We start from the raw sequence: 25,769 nt of genomic DNA, 5'->3' as shown, positions 1-25,769 counted from the left end.
GAATATATTAATTCAAAATCATTTATGTATCAAATCAAGAAAGTATGTTCTCTGTCCAAGAAAATATTTTCTTGATTTGAGAAAATTTATAGATTTCAATCAAAAAAATACTTTCTCAATACAAGTAAATTATTTACTTAAATTACCCCCCCCCCTTACCCCCATCCCATCTTTTCTAATACTTAGGTCAAACATTTTTATTATTTAATTAATTAACATTTATATTTTTTATTTAAATAATTAAATAATTGTTATTTTACATATATATTTACATTAAATTATTACTTAACACAAATACAACAAATATACCTTGAAATAAAATTTTCCACGGTCGGAGGAATTGAACTCGGGTTGCACGCACCAGAAGCCGTCACGCTACCACTATGCCATCCTAGCCTCAATGGACAGTTTTCAAAAACTGATATTTAAGTTGCATATACATTTGAAGAAAAATATTTTCTTGGATCAAGAACACCGGCATTGTGTTAAGTAAAAAAAAGTTTCAAAGCAAATAAATAAAATGATTCGATTCAAGAAACATGAATTCTCCAGACAATACTTTATTATTTCGCTTAAGAACATATATTCTAGATTCAATACTTTTTGGTACTTCGGAAAAGTAAAATATTTGGTAGAAATAATTACATATTGAGTTCTGACAAATACTAAATTGTTAATTCAAGAATTTTGTTCAATGCTAATGATTACTTGACACAAGAAAATGAATTTCTTTCTTCAAATAAATATGGGATTAATTGAATGTAATTTTTAATCAACTTGAAACAAATATTTACTTATATTAACCTTCGTATTTTCTTGAATCAGGATTATATGAGCGTTGAATTAAGTAAAAACTTTTTTAAAGGAAACAAAAGAATGATTTAATTCAAGATCTTACACTTAATTGAATTGAATAAATAAAATATTTCATTCCAGAAAATATAATATTCTCGCAAGAAATTAATGATTTTGAAACATGAGAATATAGAAATGCTTCAAGTAAAAGAAATGCTTAGATTAATTAATATTTCTTTGAAACAAAATAATTTTTAATTGAGTTGAAACAATTATTAACTTGTATTAATCTTCCCATTTTCTTGGCTCAAGACTATGGGTGTTGGATGAAATAAATAGTTGCTTTAAAGGAAATAAAAAAATTATTTGACTCAAGATACCAAATGACTCAAGGTAAATTACTTGACGTGAGAACATGATATTCTTGATTCAATACTTTTTCGAGACTTGGCGCATGTAAAACAGTTCGTTTGAAACAGTAAGATGTTTACTTATGTCAAACCCATATTTTCTTATTTCAATAACTTTGATCAATGCTCAAAATTACTTGACACAAGAAAATAAATTTCTTCCAATAAGAAAATATGGGTTTGTTTCAAATAAATCAGGTCAAGAAAATGCATTTACTTGATTCAATGAACTTTTTTTTTCAGTGTAGTACTTTTCCAGCTGGGTAGATCGACAGAGATACTCATGCTTGGTTACGCGAATGACTATGTGCTTCTCGCTGACTTGCCTTCCGAAATGGCTAAAAAGCTTGCAACTTTAGCTGAATATTGCGAATGTAATGAGCTTGTTGTGAATGTGGACAAGACAAAAGTTGTAATTTTTACAAACTCAGGCCACTCTAAAGCAAGAAGATTCAGGTCTTTCAGGTTTGGCAAGCTTAGTGTTGGGTAGTAAATGAATACGTTTATTTTGGCGTCACCTTCCATTGTTCCGGCTCCTTCGAGCCTGCTTCGCGTAAATTCACTAGCTTGTCCAATACTGCGGTGGGAGCGGTTCTGAGGACGATCTTCTCTGTTAGGGCTGAGTCCTGGGAGTCTTGTACTAAATTATTTCAGAGTCTTGCTCTCGGTGTTCTTTTTTATAATTGTCAGGTGTGGGGGTTGGCTTTTCTTGATGATATGGAGAGAGTTCAGCTAACTTTCCTCAAAAGTCTTTTGAGCCTTCCCATCTGCACCCCTAATTATGCTGTGAGATTGGAAACAGGCAGCTTGCATCTTGCCTTTCATGTCTTGAAACAAACCATAACCTGGAATAATAAAACTTTTTATTCAATGAATAATTCTCCGTATCCCAGGTTGTGTTTTGTCAAGCTGTTGTCGTTGGCTAAAGGGGGTTTGGGTCGCAGATCGAACTGGACACTGCAATTAAAAAGATACTTTTTCGATCCTTGTGGTCTATCAGATGTGTGGGACGCGATGTCCTCCCAGTCCTTTGGCCTTGATGGAGAGTTCGTTTCTTAGAACTTATGGTGGTTATATTGTTGAACGCGATAGAGCTTGCCTTTCTGCCTCGAAGAGCTTACTTATTTACCCGCAGCTTTTTATTTCACCGGGAACCCAAGGTTATCTTCTTTTAGACATCCCCTTTTTTCAAGAAAATTTTTGCTCAATGCAGACTTTTAAACCGGCACATTACTCGTATTTCTTTTAACAAAAAAACGTTTATTTTCCTCCCGGACACTACTTTGCACCCGCTGTAACCTGGAAGAGATGAATCTTTTTCATATTTTAATCACTTGCCCAGTGCGATCATTTGATACAAAATTTTGTGGCTGATTTTTCTCACAATCTTTCCCCTATTGAGAACTGGCTGAATGTTTTATCCTCTGATAATCGAGTACTAATCAAGCGTTTCGTGAGATGTATTATCTCTATTCTCGACGACCCTTTGTATGTCACGGAATGACAAGAATTATGTATTTTTTATTTTTTCTTACTTTTTTGCGTGGCTCCCTTGTAGACACTGTTCGTGTCATAAACAAGTGTAATAAATAAATAAATAAAAAGAGTTAAAAATCAATATTGTAGATAGCAGTTACTTTAATCAAATGACAAATTGAAATTATTTCTTTAATAGATCAAAAAATTATTTTTTTAAATTTGAGTAGGATTTTTAAATTATTGAATGTTGAAAAGCAAAATATGGAAAATTCAAGGACAAAAGTACAAAATCCAGGACATTTAAGGATATTTTTTCAAATTATAGGACATTTTCAGGAATTCCAGGATTTCAAGGACCAGTAGACACCATGGTAATATATGGACGACCCCTTATTTTTTTTAATCAGTTTGTAATTTTCGGAAAATATTTACAATGATAAAAAAAATTTTGTTCATTTAAAAGTTCGGAACTTATGAATCATATTGATTCACTGTGTGACAGTAAAATGGCACTTTAAATCGGACCTATTCTAACTTGTTCGTCTTGAAAAACTGAAAAAGTAGTATGTTTGAAATTTCCTAAACACCCCAAAATTTAATTTTAGGGGCAAAAAACCGTTTTTTGTGTATTCATGTAAAGAATTACTCGTAACTTCCGCAATTTTCAACCGATTTTCAAAATTGTTCTTTTATTTGAAAGGGGAAAAGCACACCTTTTTAACCGTGTATTGCTCGTTTACTCAAAATAAAAATTCTCAATTCCATTTTTTCAACTTTAACGATATTTTTTAGAATAGTATTCGAATTAACAGATTGTTTTCATAATAATTTCTTAAAAGTATACTTAATTCTGCGTAAAATGAGTACTTTTTGAAAGAAATTTAATACAAATTGAGAGAGATACGTAAATTTTAAGATTTAAAAAATTTTTCCGCAAAGTTACAAATATTCCAATTTTGCTGTGGAATTTACATCAGGCCACTTTAAATTTTGTATTTACTAAATTTAATTGATTAACAAAAACGGCATGCATGTCAAACTTGTTTTTGATAGATTTAAATGAAGGCAGAGTCCGTATTTAGAGGGGAGTCCGGTTTAGATTTAACTTTTCTATATTTATATTTTTTAAGTGTGTCAATGTTTTTCAAACATTATTTAGGATTGAAATCTATTCTATATTATCAAAATTAATAAAATTGTTCATTTTTGCGAAAAAAGCATATGAAAAGTTGGACAATAAAAATAATTAAAAAAGGTGGTAGAAGTTCACATTATTTTATGAAATTTTAAGGCATTCTTATATAAATTGTCAAATAAAATTATCTGTTATTCTTTATTTGAAGATTATTGAATAGATTTTAATCCTAAATAATGTTTGAAAAACATTGATACACTTAAACAATATATATGAGGCATTTTACGTGAAATGTCCTAAGTTGAAATTTCAACTTCTTGAAAAAAATTGAAACTCAGGGAATTTGTTGTTTTATCAAGTAGAAATGTGACCCAAAAAATATTTTTGATTTTTTCGAAAAATTGGGGGGGGTAGAGGGGGGTCAATTTGACCAATTTTGCCAACACCGGATACTTTGTGAATTTTTTCTGAACATACTTGTAATGGGAAAAATTTTTTAGAATATGTTTCTGAAAGGTTTTTTCGTCCTCTTTCCAATGGTGTATTTTATTTTTTAATATTTTAAAAATTTACCCTAATTTTTTATAGTTAATATTTAATTTTTAATTTCCCAAAAATCGGTCCGTTTTTTGTAAAAATAAATTATTGCAAACGAAAGCTTCCTATTTTTTCCTATCGGCATGTAAATTTTCAGAATACCCTTTTCTTTTGTTTTTGAGTTATTAAATTTCAAAGAATAAATTGCAGCGCGCTGCGTCGCGGTTGCACTAAGCCGCGTGGCAACCGGCGTGAGACGAGGCGCCTGGGACGCAATTTATTCTTTGAAATTTAATAACTCAAAAACAAAAAAAGGGCATTCTGAAAATTTACATGCCGATAGGAAAAAACCTCAGCTTTCGTTTGCAATAATTTATTTTCAAAAAAAACGGACCGATTTTTGGGAAATTGAAAATTAAATATAAATTATCAAAAATTAGGGTAAATTTTTAAAATATTAAAAAATAAAATACACCATTGGAAAGAGGACGAAAAAACCTTTCAGAAACATATTCTAAAAAATTTTTCCCATTACAAGTATGTTCAGAAAAAATTCACAAAGTATCCGGTGTTGGCAAAATTGGTCAAATTGACCCCCCTCTACCCCCCCCCCAATTTTTCGAAAAAATCAAAAATATTTTTTGGGTCACATTTCTACTTGATAAAATAACAAATTCCCTGAGTTTCAATTTTTTTCAAGAAGTTGAAATTTCAACTTAGGACATTTCACGTAAAATGCCTCATATAGAGAAAAGTTAAATCTTAACCGGACCCCCCCTCTAAATACGGACTCTGTCTTCATTTAAATCTATCAAAAACCAGTTTGACATGCATGCCGTTTTAGTTAATCAATTAAATTTAGTGAACACAAAATTTAAAGTGCCCTGATGTAAATTCCACAGCAAAATTGGAATATTTGTAACTTTAGGGAAAAAATTTTTAAATCTTAAAATTCACGTATCTCCCTAAATTTGTATTAAATTTTTTTCATAAAGTACTCATTTTATGCAGAATTAAGTATACTTTTAAGAAATTATTATGAAAAAAATCTGTTAATTCGAATACTATTCTAAAAAATATCGTTTAAGTTGAAAAAATGGAATGAAAATCGTTAAATCGCAAATATTTTCAACTGCGGTTTTGTGAATTTTTATTTTGAGTAAACGAGCAATACACGGTATTTTGAAAATTGCAGAAGTTACGAGTAATTCTTTACATGAATACACAAAAAACGGTTTTTTGCCCCTAAAATTAAATTTTAGGGGTGTTTGGAAAATTGTTCACACATCATTGTTCATAGTTTTACTAGACCTACGACTTATACTAGGTCTCTATAAAAGTGGAGGCAACTTTTTTTATTTTGTCACACAGTGTTATTTCAAATACTTCGCAAAATTTAATTATAAATATTTTATTAACTTTTCTATGGAATTTCTTCTTTATTTTTGATCATAGCGATGGTTTCTACTTCATATTCAAACTTTTATTTTTTATTGTTATTATTATTATACATAATTTAAATTACAACAAAATATTCAGTCTAGATGAAATTCTGTGTGGTATGAACTTCGCCATTTAAAGTTTTGCCTCGAGATTAAGAGAATGTCGACGCTTTACAACATGCAACACCTGACAGTTTTTGCTCTCGCGTTCAAACTTTGATCAATTTTTGAAAAGTTTGAGGGGGAAATTGTTTGCTTTTTTTATTTTATCTTTCGAAAACAATTTCTTTCTTATTTAAAGAAAACCAAACTTTCAATTCGCACTTGGAAATTTAAAAATATTACAAGTTTTCAGTTTGTGTATTTTTAATATTTTTAAGTATTTTTAAGTATTTATTTTCAAGTAAAAAAAAGAAATAAAAATTGTTATCGTAAAAGCTTTTGAAGAAGGAAAATATTTGTTAAAATATTGGATTTTTTTACTTAATAGGAAATCTAAAGTGGAAATGACTGGCGTGAACATAGAAAACTTCATTTATCAAAAGTCTGTCATTCACTTATGGATTAATGCTGTAAACTTTGGGGATTTATGTAGTAAAAACTTGATTATGAATCATTTCACGCCTGAAGATATATAGATTCACAAAAGCAGAATTTTTATAACCTATGAAAATTTTATAAAATCTTGTTTTTGAAGGAGAAATGTTAAAAATTGGAAAAAAATTGTATAAACCTGATTAAATTTCAACTCTCAAAACCTAAAAAAATCAAAACATTGGTGAAAAATGACTAATTTCAGTTGTGGACAGATTTAACTAATTACAGAGCGACAATTATTATAAATAAAAATAAATAAATAAAGTAATAATATTAATGATAATAAATAAATTTATTTAATAATATAATAATAATTTTGATCGATTAAAAATAGTTCTACATAAAAATTTTTAATTCAATAATAATTATTATTATCTATTAGGATTTATTGCATGATAATTATTATTATTGAACTGAGAAAGTAGAGAAAAAAATAAAAACTAATTAAAAAAATTCAAAGATAATGAGAGTTTTTGATTGTATATTACTTTTCAAAGTGTGTAATATCAAGTCGAAATGACTAAAGATCCTGGAAACGTAAAATAAGGAATAAACGGGCCTTGAGTCGCTATGAAACAGACAGAGGAATGCAATTCAAACTCAGTGTTAATCAGTCGACTTCGAGTCATCAAAGTTGTAATACACACGTTCCAAAGAACTCATTTAATCATTTTCAATTTATCAACACAAGTCAAAGGAAAAGTGATTTATATTATTTTACAAAAAACTCACTGATTCTGAATATTAATTACTTTTAAGGTAAAATAAATAACAACAAAAAAAAAAAAAATGAAAGAATGAAAAATAATAGACTTTTAAATTTTAATGGAACATTTTCAACACACATTTATCAAAAAATAATCAATTTTGCATCGTAGGCAGTATTTATATTTTCGGTTATTATCGTCATTAAGGAAATTTTAATTGTTAATTAAATTTCACCGTAAATTCCAGTATTATGATGGTTAATTATTAGCAAACAATAAAAGAGGAAAGTCGATAATTCACATTTTTTATTGTAAACTTTTTTATTCTATGAAATAAAAAATCATAATTGTTTATGGTAATTCTTGTGACAAAATTCGAAAAATCAAAATTTTTAATATTTTCAGAACCAAATACCAAAAAGCGAAATTTTGATATTTTTGGAACCAAATTCAAGAAGCAAAATTTGAAATATTTTCCGAACCAAATTCCATAAATAAGCAAAATTCTTAATATTTTTATCAAATTTGAAAAGACACAATTTTTAATTGTATTTTTTAAACCAAATTCAATATTTGATTTATTATTCATTATATTTATTTATTTCATTTTCACTGTATTTATTTAGTTTATTTTTATTATATTTATTAATTTTATTTTCATTATATTCATTTAGTTTATTTCTATTATGTTTATTTGTTTATTATTTATTTACGAAAGGAAGTAAACAGTCTATTGTAAAAAGTTGTTAATTATGCAATTTGTGATGTGTAATTTTTCAATATCTTTATCTCGGAGAAATCTCAACTCGTATCATTAATAACATCAAGAAATAGAGATGATTTTATAAGATAATAATTTTCAACGTTTTTCCACCACAAAGAACATTTTTTTCTATATAAGAACATTTTATATACAGTGCGGTAGTGAAAAAATTTGTTGTTAATTAATGTAGTAAGTGTTTGTTGGATCATAAAATATCAGCCGGAATGAAAGTGGTTGCTTTTAATTTTTTCAGCAAAACGAAAAAAACACGTTTTATTTTTATATGAGAGGCAAAAGTAATTAACACTTTTACAAAAGAAAAACAATAGAAGCTCGGATAAAAATTACAATTTATATTTATATTTATATTTATATTTATATTAATTATATTAATTATTACTAAATGAATTTAAATCCTTTTCTCATATGTTTAAATTGATAATCGTATGTTTTGTTTTTCTTTTTTTTGGTTTTGAGTTATTACAGTTGAAATTTAATGATTTTTAAATAATTTAAATAATTTTTTTTCAATGTTTAATTTTTTTTCTTCAAAGACAAGACTATTTTAAAAAATATTAATAATTTCTTTAAAATATAGAATTTATTTCAATAAAATTTAACTAAATATTCAAATGGTTGGAAAGTTTTCAATAAATTTCAATGTTCAATCCAAATTTCAAGTTTCTTTTTAAATAAAGGAAAAAAAATTAAATGCCTCACATTTCTTTAACAAAATTTCAAGTTTCTTTTGAAAAAAAAGAAAAAAATTTCCCTAATTTTTATTTGTTCTTCACGACTTTTAACAAAATTGTAATTTTGCTTCCTCATAAAGGAAGCCTTATAGTGATGTCGATTTCCGAATTTTTTAGAATCAATTATTTTTACAAATTTTCAAGTGTAGTATATATAATTCGTCGAGAGGAACAAATGTCCGGATGTATGTGTGTGTGTGTGTATGTCACCGATTCTTGTGGACAAATTTTCTCTTACACGTCTTGACGGATTTTGATAAAATTTTGTAGGTGTATTACGGTCACGAATACCAAAAATCAGACAGAAGGATTTTCGAAAATATCTAAAAAAAAAAATTTTTTCAACAATTTTTTAATTTTTGAAAAAATAATTTTTGGATTTTTTGAAGTAACTTTTTTCTATATTAAAATTTTTATTAATTCTTATCAAAATTGCATTCCTGACATAAAAACGAATCGATTCATGTATATAAAGTATATATTTTATCAAAATTTATAGAATTAATAAATATTTTAAATTTTCACAAAAAATTGAAATTTTGTATTTTTTGACATTTTATCTTAACACTTTAAAATAATTATTCTAAAATAAAAAATTAAACAATTGGTATATATTATATTGAGGAAGCTTAATGATCATGAAATGAACAACTTGTTTCTTTAGAAATAAATGAAAAAAAATTACATAATTTCTATTGCATAATCACAATTTGTCTATAAAATTTTCTTTTCTTCTCTTTTGAAAAAAAATGCAATTAAACTTTTTCAAAAAAATTAATTCTATAGAATTATTATTCAAAACTTAAAAGTATAAAAATTCAAGCAATCCTTTTAATATTCAATTATTATTTTAACTGAAGTTCATTTATAAATCAATTTTTATTTCAGAAAATTCTACGAGAATTCAATTACTTATTTAAATACAAAAATAAATAGTTTTCTTCAATAATTGAACGTTTTTTAAAATTGTCTTCCCATAAAGAATTTTATTAACAAATTTTTAAATAATTGAATTCTTTTGACAAATTTAAAGAAAAATTAAGAATAATAAATTACATTTTTTGAGGAATTCGATGAAAATTGTAACTAATATAAAAGAAATTGAAATTCTGCGATAAGTTTGGTTATTTATTAAAATAATTGAATTTTTGTGTACAGTTTTATTATTTATGTAAATAATTAAAATCCTGCAATTTTAACATTAACATTTTAAATTCCGATTTTATAGCGTAAAAAGTAAAAACGTGGATTTCTCACATGTTTCATTATTTATTTTGGACGTTTTTATTCATTTTGGATTTTTTGACTTTGAACATTTTTATTTTTGATTTTTTGTACTTTGGACTGGTTTTCTTGGATTTTTCGGTCTGGATTTCTTGTCCTGTAATCAGATAATTGAAATTTTGACGAGAATTTTTAAAAAGTTTTGAAAAATAATTGAATTTCTGCAATCATTTGTAACTTCTCCAAAATTCAATTTTTTTAACAAAAATTCTTGTACAAATTAATTATTTTTAATAATTAATTTGATGTATGTTAAAAATGGAACTAATTTCAGAAAAATTTAAATTATTTAAATTTTTCATACATCTAAGTTTTCAAAATTTCTAATTAAAACCTTTTGAAGTTCATCTATTTATGAAAATTGTAAACGTAACTCTTTCAAAATTCAATTAATTTTGAAATATTTAAGTAAAATTATTTATTAAATAATTTATGAGTAATAATTTTCTTTTTCTTTTCAAAATTAAAATTTCTAAAAATTCATAATAAAATGCTTTTAATATTTAATTATTATCTAAAATTTTTAACTAAAATTCAATTTTTAATCAATTGTTATTAGAAAATTCTACGAGAACTCAATTAGGGTAAGTGTACTAATTCCTGCGGTATTTTGGTCAAGACGTCTTTTAACTATAAAATATAATTTTTATATTGATCAAATTGAACTTATGTCTTATTAAATTTGTAGTTTGTGTTATTAAGATATGTTTACAATAAATAACATCTCTAAAATATAATTTATTTTAATGAATTTAATGAATTAAAAATAATATTCAATGCGTTTAATTCTGCGCGTTTGAGTCAGTTGCTGAGCATCAGTTGCTGCGCGAATTTAATTCCTGTGGGTCAGTTTCTGCGCATAATTTCGTGTTTATGTGTATAATACCGCAAACTACTATGAAATCAAAATGGGACAATGATTTTAATCAATGTTTAATTGAATAGAATATAAATTTATTAAAAATAAATATATATCATATATTAACAAAAGTAACAAATAATTTCTGAATTATCACATTTTTGAAACATTTAGTTAAAACTTAATAACAGAATTCTTCCTTAATTAATTTATGTATTTATTAAATTTTCTTTAGTTTTTCCTCCATAATCTTCATTTTTTCTTTCATTTTCATAATTTTTTCTTGCTCTTTTTCAAAATAGATAGTCTATTGTAACCAGTCTTAGTTGATTTTCTGAGGGCGCAGAAATTAAATCAAGCCCAAATTCTGTGTTAATTACTACTCTTAAAAATAAAATATAATAACAGACAAAAATAAAGTAAAGTTTAATTTTTCTTTTAAAACAAGGTTTTCTTTATCTAAAATCATCATAATAATAACCCTTTTAAGTCTAAAAACAATAATAAAGCCTTTTTTATGTAGGTATTTTTGCACCGCCAGCAAAGTTAGCAATGAAAATAAATAAAACCTTGAACACGTCAACTTTTAATTAAAATAAAATACATAAATATTATGTTTTGGTATATACTTCCTATATCTATTTTAAAACTTACATCGTTAAGTAATTTTTAAAAAAAATTTCAAAATTATTTGTGCCCTGAACAAATGTATTCACTTAAATTATTAAAATGCCGCAGAAACTGAAGCACCCGCAGCAATTGACGCACTTACCCTATTTAAATAGAAAAATGTAAATAATTTATTAAATAATTGAATGTTTCTTAAAATTGAATTCTCGTAAAAAATGTAATAAAAAAATTTTTGTAATTGACTTCTTTCGACGAATTTTAATAAAATTTTTAAGAACAGTTATATTTTTCGAGGAATTTGTTTAAAATTGTATTAAAAGTAATCGAAATTCTGCGATGAGTTTTATTATTTATAGAAATAATTGAATTCCTAAAAAGAATTTTCATTATTTACGAAAATAATTGGATTTCTAAAAAGAATTTTATTATTTATGAAAATAATTGAATTATTGCGAAGAAATTGACGAAAAAATTTGTAAGTAATTGAATTTCTATTGAATTTTTATTATTTATGAAAATAATTAAAGGTTTGCGTAAAATTTTATCAACAAATTTTTAAATAATTGAATTCTTCTGGAAAATTTTATTAAATTACAAATTAGTAGATATTGAAAATCATTAAATTGAGAGAAGTTTTTGAAAATAATTGAAATTTTGCAAAGAATTTTATTAAAATTTTTGAAAATAATTAAATTTCGGAGAAGAAATTCTGTGAAAGTAAATGTGAAAATGAAATTGAGAATTAAATTCTGTGAATGTAAAAGTGAAAATGAAAGTGCACGGAGAGAAGGGCGTAGTAGATTCTACTGACATGGCAGTTAAATCTACTAAACAGAATCGTTAGGTTTGGACTGACGGTACAGACAGTGCCATCTACTGCACTGTTTAGTAAGATAGTAAGATACACTGAGCAAACAGTATATTCTACTAAACAGAGAGGTGTCGTAGTGTATTATACTAAACATACAGTTGGCGCCACTAACCGGTGCACTAAATGATTTACTAAACGCGTTCTGTCACATTTACTGCAACTCTTCTCTCCGTGTGAGAATGAAAATCTGTCAAAGTGAAAGTAGAAGTGAAAGTAAAAGTGAAAATGAAATTACATAATCGACAATATTCTTTTAGTGGGAAATATTTTTTTCAGGAGAAAAAGTGAAAATTCTATCAGGAAATCAGGGAAAAAGAAAATAAAATTTTTGTGGCGAACACATTTAATTATTTGATTCAACCAAAATTCTATTAATTGTTTGAATCGAATTTTTTTCAGCTTTCATTTTTTCCATTATTATTAAATAATATTTAATGATTTTACTTTTAGATATAAGGAAGCAATAAAAGTATTCGTCTTTTTTCGTTTGGTGGATACAAAATGTCTATTCGAAATATATACATTGCACGGCGGCAATTTCTTTCTCGAGAATAATATTTCTTTATTCGGCGTTAATCGTTGCATTTAAAACAAATCGAAATTTACTCCAAGTTTCACGCGCTTTTAATTAGCAATTCGTTAACGATGCTATCTTGGTATTTGTGAATATATATTGCTCAATGGTGTATACAGTGAAATTTTCGAAAAGCGTATAGGTCATTTCATGAAAAGGGTTCCTCTCTCTCTCTCTCTCTCTCTCTCTCTCTCTCCTGAAGGATCATGCATATTCAAGAGCAATCGTTGGATCTACGTTATCGATATATTCGTCCAACGACGACGACGTGAGTACTGAATTGAGAGAGAGAGAGAGAGAGAGAGAGAGAGAGAGAGAGAGAGAGAGAGAGAGAGAGAGAGAGAGAGAGAGAGAGAGAGAGAGAGAGAGAGAGAGAGAGAGAGAGAGAGAGAGAGAGAGAGAGAGAGAGAGAGAGAGAGAGAGAGAGAGAGAGAGAGAGAGAGAGAGAGAGAGAGAGAGAGAGTTTGGTATATCAATAAAGGATCGAACTTTACTTTAACGGTGAAGAAGGTGTATCGGGGAAATTCGAGAAGCTTCTCTTAGCACACAAGTCTCAGAGACCGAATTAATGATCGTTTGCTATCCAGGACGTATTTAACCAATATATTTCACCGTCCACCATTGGAAAAAAGTTTACCAATGACTTTTCAATACACGAGGAAAACGATTTTCAACGGTATTTTCTCTCTTCCTCTTCTACAAATCAATTGAATTACTAACAAAAAAAAAAGAATTCGGCAACGAATGAGGGGAATGAATAGTTGAAATTTCACAAATATTATACTGACGAAAATAAAGATTTTAAATATTTCACTAAGCACATTTATCGGTACCTAATTTTATACTTTTGTTTTTTGTTAACTTCAGATAGATTGTATATTATATTATTATTTTTATTTTATAATTAATTCAAAATTGTAATGACAAATAGAAATCATCAGAATTTTTTTCACTTCTTTTCATTCAAAGACTAAAATTTTGTTAAATATTATGTTTTGTCAAATTGAAATTATGCAGATTTTTGTTCATTACTTCTAAACAAAATTAGAAAATTATTTAACAACTGTGATTAAGAAATAGAAAATATTTGCACAATTTCTATTTTTAATCTTATTTTTGGAACAGGATTTTCCTCAGAAATTAAGACATTCAAAAATTTTAAATTCAAACCTTTTTTAAATTAAACAACTTATAAAAGTATTGTTATAAAACATGAAAATATCGATTGCTCCGAGTCGAAGACTCGGAGTGATCGATTTCTTCATGTTTTATAATAATTAAAGATGACCAAGTAATAAAATCATTATTTTATATTATAAAAATATTTTTACTCCCTCACAGCACGGGATATCTCGCGATTATCCCATTTCCATCCCGTGATATCCCTAGGATATTTCAGGGATATCCCATGAGATATCTCACGGGGCGGAAATTTGGATATCTCAAGGACATCCACTAGATATCCCTGGGATATCCACGGGATATGCAAAGTTTTCTTTCGTGGGTCATCCCGTGTGTGATATCCCGCGTGGGATATGTCAGCGCATGCGCAGGAAACGAAATGCAATCGTTCCAAGTGTCAAAAAGTGTGTGTCAAAGAGCTGTGAAATTATATTTAACGCATTTAAATTAGAAAAAGTTTGTTTAGATATTTGTTGCATTAGATTAACGAAAGTGGAAAATAAATATTTTTATAAACTCAGCTTAAAGTGTACGATTTTTTAGTTACTTTTTTTGGTAGATGATATATATTAAATTATTCAAATATTTATTCTAACTACGTTCTAAACAAATACTGCATAAATTACTAGATTAATTACTGAAAATCCAGTATATTTTCCCCTTTAAACAAGAAGAAATAAAATTTTATATGTATGTACTCATATAATCTTACACGCGCAGGCGTGTAAGAAATAAATATAGGCGTGAAAGAAAGCTGGGAATGACCTTCCCAGCTGTTGAGTGTCATGGCGACCATGGCGTCGCGTCATTAGATCAGAAGCGTGTGTTTTGCAGTGTGTGATTATAAGTGTTGCTGTTTAATATGTTTAACTTTCACATTTTTTTAGTTTCTTGTAAATATCTTTAACCAATAAATATTTATCAGTAATAGACAAAATGAATTGACCAAAATTAGTTTAAACCCACACACAATAAATGTTTAGCGTTAAAAAGATATTTTATTGAATTCAACTAATGTTTATTAAATCACAAACAAATAACTTTGATATTAGTCAAATAATCTTTTATTTTTGAAATAATTTTTTTCTCATTCTGGTTATAATTTAATAATGGTTTTTCAACTCTTTAAAGCTCTAATTATTTTTCAACATATTACTATTTCTCACGTAGCATATCCCGTGTGGAGAATATTTGGATATCCCGCGCGAGTCTCCCATCCCGTGCAGAAATTTTGACCGGGGCCAGATCGGGACAAACCGGGCCCCGATCTGGCAACCCGACCTGGCCCCGGCCTGGTTGAAACACTAAAACCGAACGGGGCCATGGCACTTTGCCCGATCTGTCCGCCCTGTCGGGACCCGGTCGGGGCCATGGGATTTCCCCCGATCTTTTCGCTACCCAGGTAGAAATCCAATACTGACTGCATTTTATTATATTAAAGCTCGTTATTTGATTATTAAAGCATGGGGAGTATTTACTTCAATATTAATAATTATTATTAATATTTTTGTAGTAAATAAACTTTTATGAGTGTCATTAAAAATGTAAATAATTATTAGAATTGCTTTTATTGAACTAAGTTTTTAAAAAATATATTTTTCTTATTTTCTTTCATTAATTTAGGCAGACTATCTTATTTAAATTAATGCCTAATTTATTATTATTATTGTTAATAATTATTTGAACCTACACTTTATGTAACATTATTAAGAATTATACACAAAACACTTAAAACTAAGACGGAAAAATATCGCACGCACGGGGGATCGAACCCTAGACCTCGAGGACGCAAGTCGAATACACATACCGCATAGCCACGCAAGCTCGGGAGTTACCTCGCTTAAACTTCCTTTTGAATCATGGGACCGTTATATACAGTGTTATCATAATAAATTGACTGTATCATATTTATTTATAGAAAAATTATTAAAAATGTATGTTATATATATATAAATTAATATGTTTATCATAATAATATGGTAAAAATTATTAATTTAATTATTTATTCTCTATTATTTATAATTTAACTATTTTTTAAAATAATAAAAAAATTTTTATTATTAATAATTCACAATAATACCAAAAATTATTAATTAATAATAATTTATTTTTTTGCCTTAAACATGGAATTTCAATTTAAGTGTGAAAAATAATTAAGAGTTTTTAAGAGTTATAAATGTCAAAAATAATATGTTAATATTATAACCACAAATAAATTAAACATTTTAGGCAATATTTTTGGTTATCACCATGATAACATCGACAAATGGTTCACCCTCGACAATTGGTGCGTTTGTCCTATTGTTTTAGATTAAAGGAGAATAAATTCTTAAGACATCCCTCGAGGCCAATTTTTGAGTTTTTAATTGTTTATAATTTTTATTTTCAAATTTAAATCAAAGTTAACAAATTAACACAATTTTTTAAAAACGGACGTTTATTTTCTTATTCCGTTACTGCACATGCTCTAAATCAGTTCAAATTAATCCAATATTACCAGCAGACAATTAAAAACCCATAAAGTAATATATTTTAATTGTCATAAACAACATTAATTAACAAATAGTTAACTTTGATTCCTCTCCAATAAAAATTTTTTTTTTCACTTTTTCTTTTTAATTTTAGTTCATTTGAAGAATATTTTTCCTTTATGATTAAAAAATAACTTATTTAAATATTTAATATTATATATCCGTGGTCTTTTAACATTATCTAAATAAAAAAGTAAACGTGAAAAAAAAATTTTTGGTGGAAAGAAACAAAAATTAACTATTTGTTAATTAATATTATTTGTAACCATTTAAATAAGTTATTTTTTAAACAAAAAGGACACATATTTTTAAAATGAACTTAAATTAAAAAGTAGACGTGAAAAAAATTTTTTTTTGGTGGACAGGAACATAAGCTACATAACTATTTGTTATTTTATATATTGTTTATAACAATTTAAATAAGTTATTTTTTAATAAAAAAGGATAAATATTCTTTAAATAGACTTAAATTAAAAAGAAAATGTGAAAAAAAATTTTTAGTGGAATAGGAATCAATGTTAACTATTTGTTAATTAATATTGTTTATAACAATTTAAATAAGTTATTTTATAATCAAAAAGGACAAATATTCTTTAAATGAACTTAAATTAAAAAGAAAAGGTGAAAAAAAAACATTTTTTAGTGGAGAGAAATCAAAGTTAACTATTTGTTAATTAATATTGTTTATAACAATTGATATAAATTACTTTCTGTTTTATTAATTGTGTGGTGGTCATATTGTATTAATTTGAACTGATTCAGATCATATGCAGCAACGGAATAAGAAAATAAGCCTGCTTTTTTGAAAAATTGTATTAATTTGTTAACTTTGATTGAAAATAAAAATTATAAACAATTAAGAACTAAAAAATTGACCTTAAGGGATGTCTTAAGAATTTATTCGCCTTTAATTTAAAATAAAGAATACTGAAACCGGTTAAGAATTGTAGGCTGTAGACAGTTTTGAACAGTAAATTGTAAAAAAAATCCCATTGTGCGCTGTTTGTAGATCCTTGGGCAAACCCGACCTGGTCCTGGTCGGGGCCACGAAGTCGGGGCCAGATCATGAAAACCCGACCGGGGCCAGGGCGGTAATCGGGAACAAAAGTGGCGATTTCTGCACGGGATGGGATGGAAATTTGGATATCCCAGCGATATCTCTGAGATGTCACAAATATCCCAGGGATCTCCCTGGGATATCTCAATATCCCGCGATATATCTCTAGGATATCCCTGGGATATCCTTTTGCTCAGAGGGTGTAACTTCATCAAAATTATATTTATAATTTTAATTCAATTATTATTTTCTAGAATTTTAAATTATTTTTTATGAAAATAATAATTGAATTCCTTAAAAAAATTTTATTATTAATGAAAATAATTGAATTCCTGGAAAATTTTTATTATTTATGAAAATAATTAAATGTTTGCGCAAGAATTTCATTACAATTTTTATAATTGAATTCTTTTGAAAAATTTTAGTAGATTATGAAAAACATTGAGTTGAAGAAAATTTTTAAAAATAATTGAAATTTTTGCAACGAATTTTATTAAAATTTTCAAAAATAATTGAATTCTTACGAAGAACTTTTATTAATTTTTTTGTTAAATAATTGAATTCCAACCCGTGTGGAAAAAGCCACGCTCGAGCCCCACAGCTCCGAGGCCCCCGTTGGGGGCCCTCGTGGAATATCCATGAGAGAAATCCACGAGGGCACCAGCAGGGGCCCCGTTCTTTGCCCTTACGGTTGCCATGCTCAAAAATTTATCTAAGTTTAAAAAAAAAAATTTATTAAAAAACTTTAGTTCAGATTGCATTAAATTACATTTCAAAGCACCTGAAATAAACATTAAGTGACATTTTTCCAGAAATCCTATCACAAAGTTATGGAAATTTACGAGGGCACCAGCAGGGCCCCTGCTCTTAGCCATTATGAATGCCCTGCTCAACAATTTTTCTAAGTCCAAACAACGAATATTTTTTACAACAAAACATTATTGTTTACAATCATTTTAAACAATGAAAAACACGTTTTTAACAAATATTGAATGTTACTTTTTAAAAAATATAAAACTTACATGAGGGCAAATCCTTGAGGGCCCACGCGAGGGCCCCGTATGGATCGCCCACATCATTGACTATACCAAAAATTTCTGTCTAAACAAAAAATTTTTTTTACATAAAAAAATTAATGTTTACAATGATTTTAAACTATGAAAAACGCGTGTTTAACACAAATGTTTTGAAATTTTTTTTTTTTTTTTTTTGAAATGATAAAAATATTAATTTATGAATATTTATGGTCTATTATTATATTATTAATATTGTTATTATTATTATTAAACTATTTAATTACTTGTCATGGTGTATTAGTGTCAATAAATAATTTATTGAATAGTGGTAAGAGTGTTGTCTAGTAGTCAGTAGGTCGTAGGCTCAATTCCCGCGTGCGTCAGATTTTTAGGGTTCCGTACACCTACGGTGTATCGGCGGAACCCTATTGGTGAGACTCTGTTGTCCGTAGCCAAATCGTGTCCCCCCCCCTAGCGGCTAAACTATTTGACCTAAACAGCTCAAATTTGGTCCAGATATGTATTTTCACTCGTAGATTACAGGAAAAATATAGCGAATGTGATTGGACGTGATGGGCATAGCGTTGTCAAGGAAATAACAAGATTTTTGGCCAAAAATGCATAAAAAGTGACCATTTCCCCCCCCCCCCTTAACTTCTAAACTATTCGACATGGAGAGCTGAAATTTTGCATGCTGGTGTATTTTTACTCGAATATTACAGGAAAAATATAGAGAACTTGATATGTAATGATGGCCATAGCGTTGTCAAGGAAAAACTAAAAAATTAAAAAAAAAAAATTTGTTTTCCCTAACTTTTACATTATTTGACCTAATGAGCTGGAAATTGGTATCCTAGTGTATTATTACAGTCTGACGACAAAAAATTTATTTAAGAAACTTTTTGAAAAAAAATCAAAAAAAAATTTTTTTTTAATTTTTTTTTTCAAAAAAAATTTTTTTTTTTAATTTTTTTTAGTTTAAACACGTGGCATTAAATATTTTACGGAAGAGAGTGAAATTTTAAGAGAATAAATGAGAGATTGTTTTCTGACTTTAATTTCTTAACTAAAAATAAAAAAAAATTGGACAAGTGCGAGTTGTACTCGCACTGCAATGGCGGGTTCCGCACACAAATATTAAAACAATACTTGCAACATTGATCGGTAATTGGTAGAATTAAAATAAACAATTAAAAAAATATATTACAATCATTTGATAAAAAAAAATAACTAAAAAAAATTAAAGTATTGTATATCTAATATTGTAAACAATAATAAGCAGAGGAACTATAATAAATTTTGAAAATTTTGTTCCTCTGCTTATTATTGTTTACAATATTAGATATATACAATACTTTAATTTTTTTAGTTATTTTTTTTTATTAAATGATTTTAATATATTTTTATAATTGTTTATTTTAATTCTACCAATTACCGATCAATGTTGCAAGTATTGTTTTAATATTTGTGTGCGGAACCCGCCATTGCAGTGCGAGTACAACTCGCACTTGTCCAATTTTTTTTTATTTTTTTTTTTTTTTTTGGTCACGATTTAATTAAAAAAAGTAAAAATTGTTAAATAAGAATGTTATTTATCAATAATTGGACTAATTTGTTATTAATAAATAATTAATTTATTAATTTAATTGAAAATAAAGTTGAGGGCATTTTATGAAATCCACGAGGGCACCGCGTGGAAAATTCATATGGAATCCATGAGGATTTTCCTCGAGGGCACCCATGAGGGAAAGCATGTCACGCCTTCGAGGGCTCCGCGTGGATTGCCATTACGGATTCCACATGGCAAGAGGGCAATCCACGAGGGCCCCGCCGGGGGCCCTCACCATTTTTCTGCACGGGAAGGAAGAATTTTATAAAAATTATTTTAAATACTTGATTTTTTTCGAAAAATTTTATGAAAATTATTTTTGCAAATAATTAAATTCATGCGAAAATTATATTATTTATGAAAATAATTGAATTCATAAAAAGAATTTTATCAAAAAATTTGATAATAATTTAATTTCTTCGAAGAACTTCATTATTTATGAAAATAAGTGAATTATTGCGAAAAAAGTTATAAAGAATTTGCAAATCATTGAATTCTTGCAAAGAATGTTATTAAAAAATTTGATAATAATTGAATTTCTTCGAAGAATTTTATTGTTTATGAAAATAATTGAATTTAGAAAGAATTTTATTAAAATTTTACATAATCTTAATTCGAGGGGGTATATCCCTAGTAGAAATTTGTCATAGTATCTTTAAGGGCACTGGACAGTTCCACTGGAAAATTTCGAGGCACTTTACAGTTAAACTGGCTAAAAACTATAAAGTGATGTCACGCTAATTTCTTCAAGTTATTGTCTAGTCAAATTTTACAGTTTCTGATCATCAGTCCTGTAGAAAAACTATACAAAATAATTCACTTGGAAATGTCAAAACTTTCTTTATATTGACGTTACGTATTAAACACGTACAAATTTGAAAATATAACGTTAAATTTTTTTGTCAACAAATTAAATAAATTAAAATTTTACGAAACTATATTTTTACTGTTGGTGTATCTATTGTTCCGTATAATAAATGATTTATAATAAATTATCTGTAAAATTATTTTTAAATAACTACATAATTAAAAAAAAATATAAAAATTACTGATTCTTGAACACATGTCATTTTTTTACATTAAACAACATTCACTTTTTCCTTTAATTAAGCACAACACTGAAATAAATATTATTATTTTATCACACTACAAACTTATAAGTAAACCCTAATATGAAGAATTAATTCAGTTCAAACGAAAAATATCTAGCGGTTTCGGGGAGCGAACTCGGGTCACACTGGGACGAAATACCTAAACGCACGCTTTACGCATCACGGCCGTTCTAGTCGATGGACGATTCCGGAAAAATAAGAACCATACTCTACCGGCAGGTAAAGCAGTTCCCTTTTTCATCTTTTCTAGCTCAACTGGCGAATTACTGGACAGCTACTGCATAACACTCTAAAGTTGAACTTATTGATTATTACTGTATAGAAGTTCTGTCTGTCCAGTTATTCTCATGGTACTGTCTAGGCGTTCCGTGAAATTATGTTTCAAAGTTTGTCGTGGCGTTAGCGCTACCGTCAGTCCAGCAACTGAACAGTGTTGTGTAGACATTTTCCATAAATACATCAGAGTATACACTGAAAGAAATAATTCGCGGGTGTAACTAGAATTATGTCTATTTTTTCTGTAAGGAATTAGTAATAAATTGTTACTGTCTACTGTCATTAATTATAGACAGTTCTGTTATTCAGATCGGAGAGCTATACATATGTCAACGTCAATTCATCAATGTAAAACATAACCTCACTTTATTGGACCAATTCTAACTTTTTGTATGTAACAGGTTTGTTAAATTAATATTTATACATATAATAAGAGTATATAATCTTGAAAAGAAATTGTCTTCTGAATTTAAAAAATTAGTTATTTTAATTAACTCAATTAATTGAAGCGAATTTTAAAAAAATTTTTTTTTTCTAAAGGAATTGTCATTAAAAATAAATTTTGATTGAAAAGAAATTTTTATTATTAAATCAAAATTTTAATATTAAATAATTTAAAAAATTTGTTATTTAGTTGTCAACAGTAAAATAAAAGAACAAAATTAAAATTATAAAAACTATAAACTGTAAAACCAAAAGATTTATTTTATAGAAAATATTTCGAAAATGTCAATACACAACTGTTTAGTTACTGAAACTGGCGGTAGCGCTAACGCCACGACAAACTTTGGAACATCATTTCTCGGAATGCCTCGACAGTGCCATGAAACTAACTGTACAGGACTTCTATGCAGTAATAATCAAGTTCAACTTTATATTTTCTTTAACAGTGTTATGCAGTAGCTGTCTAGTAATTCGCCAGTTAAGCTAGATTAAACTTCCATGACTAAAACTGTACAGTAACTTGAATAAATCTAGTCATGCCACGACAAATTTCTACTAGGGATACTCTCTAAATTTGAATCAGCGAAAAGTCGCTGATTCACCAGCCCAGAGTATGCAGCTGATGAAACAGCGTATATACGCTGGAAAATCAGTGCATATACGCTGTTTCATCAGTGTATATACGCTATTTCATCAGCTGCATACTCTGGGCTGGTGAATCAGCGACTTTTCGCTGATTCAAATTTAGAGAGTACTCCCGTATTGGAGTGTACACTCTTCTTGTAATAGTCGTGTAATATCGCGTAATAGGGCGTGATAGGGCGTAATAGTACGTTATTACGTGGGTGTAATACCTAGACATATCTCTGTATTGCCCTGTAATACCCTCTAATACTTGGTAATAAGTGTAATTTTAGCGTAATAAGTGTATTGGAGTGTACACGTTTTCAACCAGCCCAGGCGGAAAAGTCGGACGAACGTCGGAGTTTACAACCGGCTGGGATCCGCGCCCGTACAGAACGCAAGTACCGACGGTCTGAACCGATTCGGATCTGAAAAAGCAACCAGCGCGGTACAGATTATGCTCCGACTGTCGGAACCGTCTTCCCACTATTGTCAGTACTGGCTCGGTACTGGATTTCTTCCGCCGGCGGATCTTATTCTTCTGCGGCGTCGGAAGAATGACGGATATGTTGAGTCTGTACTGGCTCGGTACTGGGGCGGATCCGACTGCGGATCTCGTCATTTATTGTCACATTATAAATTAAATAATTATTACAAGTAATTGCATTATTTTAGAAAATAATTATTAATAAATGAATCTGATCAATATATTAAGTAATTATTTATTGAGACTTTTTTAAAAATTAGATAATTAGAAAAATTCGTTATTAATTAATATTATATATTATTAATTAATAATATCTCAATAATAATTGAATAATTGTTTCTCAATACAATATTAATGAAGGTAATGTACGACCGACCGACCGACCGACCGACCGACTCACACCTCTTTCTATCTGTCTAACATCTATTAGAATACTTCACTCACACACATGTCCAAAAAACATATACCCATGTATGTTACACATATACTCTAAACACATATATGTACATGTCATGTCACGCATGCGCAGTAGTATCCTATCAATGTTAGGCATGCGCAGTAGTGTTCTACGAATGTTAGGCATGCGCAGTAGTGTTCTACCAAAGTTAGGCATGCGCAGTAGTGTTCTATTAAAGTTAGGCATGCGCAGTAGTGTTCTATGAATGTTAGGCATGCGCAGTAGTGTTCTACCAATGTTAGGCATGCGTAGTAGTGTTATACGAATGTTAGACATGCGCAGTAGTGTTCTACGAATGTTAGGCATGCGTAGTAGTGTTATACGAATGTTAGACATGCGCAGTAGTGTTCTACGAATGTTAGGCATGCGCAGTAGTATCCTATCAATGTTAGGCATGCGCAGTGGTATCCTATCAATGTTAGGCATGCGCAGTAGTGTTCTACGAATGTTAGGCATGCGCAGTAGTGTTCTACCAAAGTTAGGCATGCGCAGTAGTGTTCTATTAAAGTTAGGCATGCGCAGTAGTGTTCTACGAATGTTAGGCATGCGCAGTAGTGTTCTATGAATGTTAGGCATGCGCAGTAGTGTTCTACCAATGTTAGGCATGCGTAGTAGTGTTATACGAATGTTAGACATGCGCAGTAGTGTTCTACGAATGTTAGGCATGCGCAGTAGTATCCTATCAATGTTAGGCATGCGCAGTAGTATCCTATCAATGTTATGCATGCGCAGTAGTGTTCTAGCAATATTAGGCATGCGCAGTAGTGTCCTATCAATGTTAGGCATGCGCAGTAGTGTTCTATCAATGTCAGGAATGCACAGTAGTGTTCTATCAATGTTACGCATGCGCAGTAGTGTTCTATAAATATCAAGCATGCGCGCAAATCACCCACACATATACACTAATCACATGTACATGTATGCTCACACATATACATAAATTACATACACATGTATACTGACTCATATGCAGATATAAAATCATACATATACACAAATCACATATATAGATTTAATAAACGATTGATAATATAAGTTGTTGAATTTTTTAATTTTGTGTATTTACTTATTTATTTGTTTGATATAAATTAACAATAATATTTAAATGGATAATCAGTGAAAAATGACTGAGATTTCTGTAAGTGTAATTTTCTGCTGATTTTCAGTAAAATTATTTGTTTGACAGAAATTTACAATAATAATAAAAAACATAATAAAATGACAATCAGTGAAGAATGACTGATATTTTAGTACTTTTTAACTGAATCCAGTATAGCGGACGAAAATGAAAGATTTTGTAAGAGAATACGTAAAAATAACATTTCGTATAATGTACAATGACATTTTTTTAAAATGTCACTTCTTAATTTTTGTCTTATTACACAATGATTTTAAATAAAATAATTTTTATTCTTATAAATATTAATAATTTTTTACATTTTCTAACCACTATAACCCAGTGTACACGTACTGGAACAATTCTGGAACCGTTCCAGAACTGTTCTTTATTTCCATTAACTGTTCTAGAACAGTTCTAGAACGTGCACACTGGGAGGTTTTAATTTTGTAAATGTTCAAACTCTGGTTTAGAAAGAAAAATTTATATTATTATACAACTATATTGTCTAGACTTGCAAAAACCCAAAGTCTAGACAAAGTCGTAACAATATTGTTACAATACATATTGTAACAATATTGGTGACGGTGATGTGCGTAAGAATAGTGCAGTAAAAATTTAAAAAAAACATTTCTCAAAAAAATTAATAAAACAGCATTTTTATATACTTTACGAGATAAAAATTCCTAAAAAAAGTGTTGAAATTATTTGATTGGGGAGCGTTTACAAATGATGTCACGCAATTTTTCGGGATTTTATATACCCCCCTCCCCTCTCACGCAATTTCATGCAATTTCACATGTAAAAATACATTGTGTCACGTTTAGTAGAGACCCTCCACCCTCGCCCAAAAAACGTGACATCATTTATGAACGCTCTCTTGCAAATATCTTGCAAAATATTAAAAATTTTGTAAAACTTTTTGGCACACTTATTTAGGACCCTAAACACTATCAAATTACAAAGTACCCAAGTAGCACGGAATATAACCTTAAGGTACTACTACACTTTAGAAGGCTCTT

The 25,769-nt window shown here is 28.4% G+C and overlaps 2 protein-coding genes across 3 annotated transcripts in view; one reads left to right on the top strand and one right to left on the bottom strand.

Annotated features, from left to right (window-relative positions):
- LOC122509883 (cysteine-rich secretory protein 2-like) overlaps nucleotides 1-25,769 on the top strand; it is a 213,204-nt gene that overhangs the window by 112,879 nt on the left and 74,556 nt on the right. Inside the window, exon 1 of one of the 2 annotated variants that reach the window (XM_043624191.1) lies at nucleotides 7,006-7,154. The exons of the other annotated variant lie outside the window; for it this stretch is intronic. The gene's annotated coding sequence lies outside the window, so the exon portion shown is untranslated. Of the gene's footprint in view, nucleotides 1-7,005; nucleotides 7,155-25,769 lie in introns of those variants that run through there. 2 annotated transcript variants of the gene reach the window in all.
- Nucleotides 1,709-25,769, bottom strand: part of LOC122509800 — a 51,494-nt gene continuing 27,433 nt past the window's right edge. Inside the window, exons 3-4 of the mRNA XM_043624052.1 lie at nucleotides 1,943-2,050; nucleotides 1,709-1,845 (exon numbers count right to left, since the gene is read on the bottom strand). Of these exons, the coding sequence (XP_043479987.1) occupies nucleotides 1,709-1,845; nucleotides 1,943-2,050 (245 nt within the window). The remainder of the gene's footprint in view (nucleotides 1,846-1,942; nucleotides 2,051-25,769) is intronic.

The sequence above is a fragment of the Leptopilina heterotoma genome, unplaced genomic scaffold (genome assembly GCF_015476425.1).
Source record: "Leptopilina heterotoma isolate Lh14 unplaced genomic scaffold, ASM1547642v1 Lhet_63, whole genome shotgun sequence".
In the NCBI taxonomy this organism is placed as follows: domain Eukaryota; kingdom Metazoa; phylum Arthropoda; class Insecta; order Hymenoptera; family Figitidae; genus Leptopilina; species Leptopilina heterotoma.
Note: the sequence above shows the minus strand (reverse complement) of the source record. Positions and strands in the feature narration are given on the sequence as shown.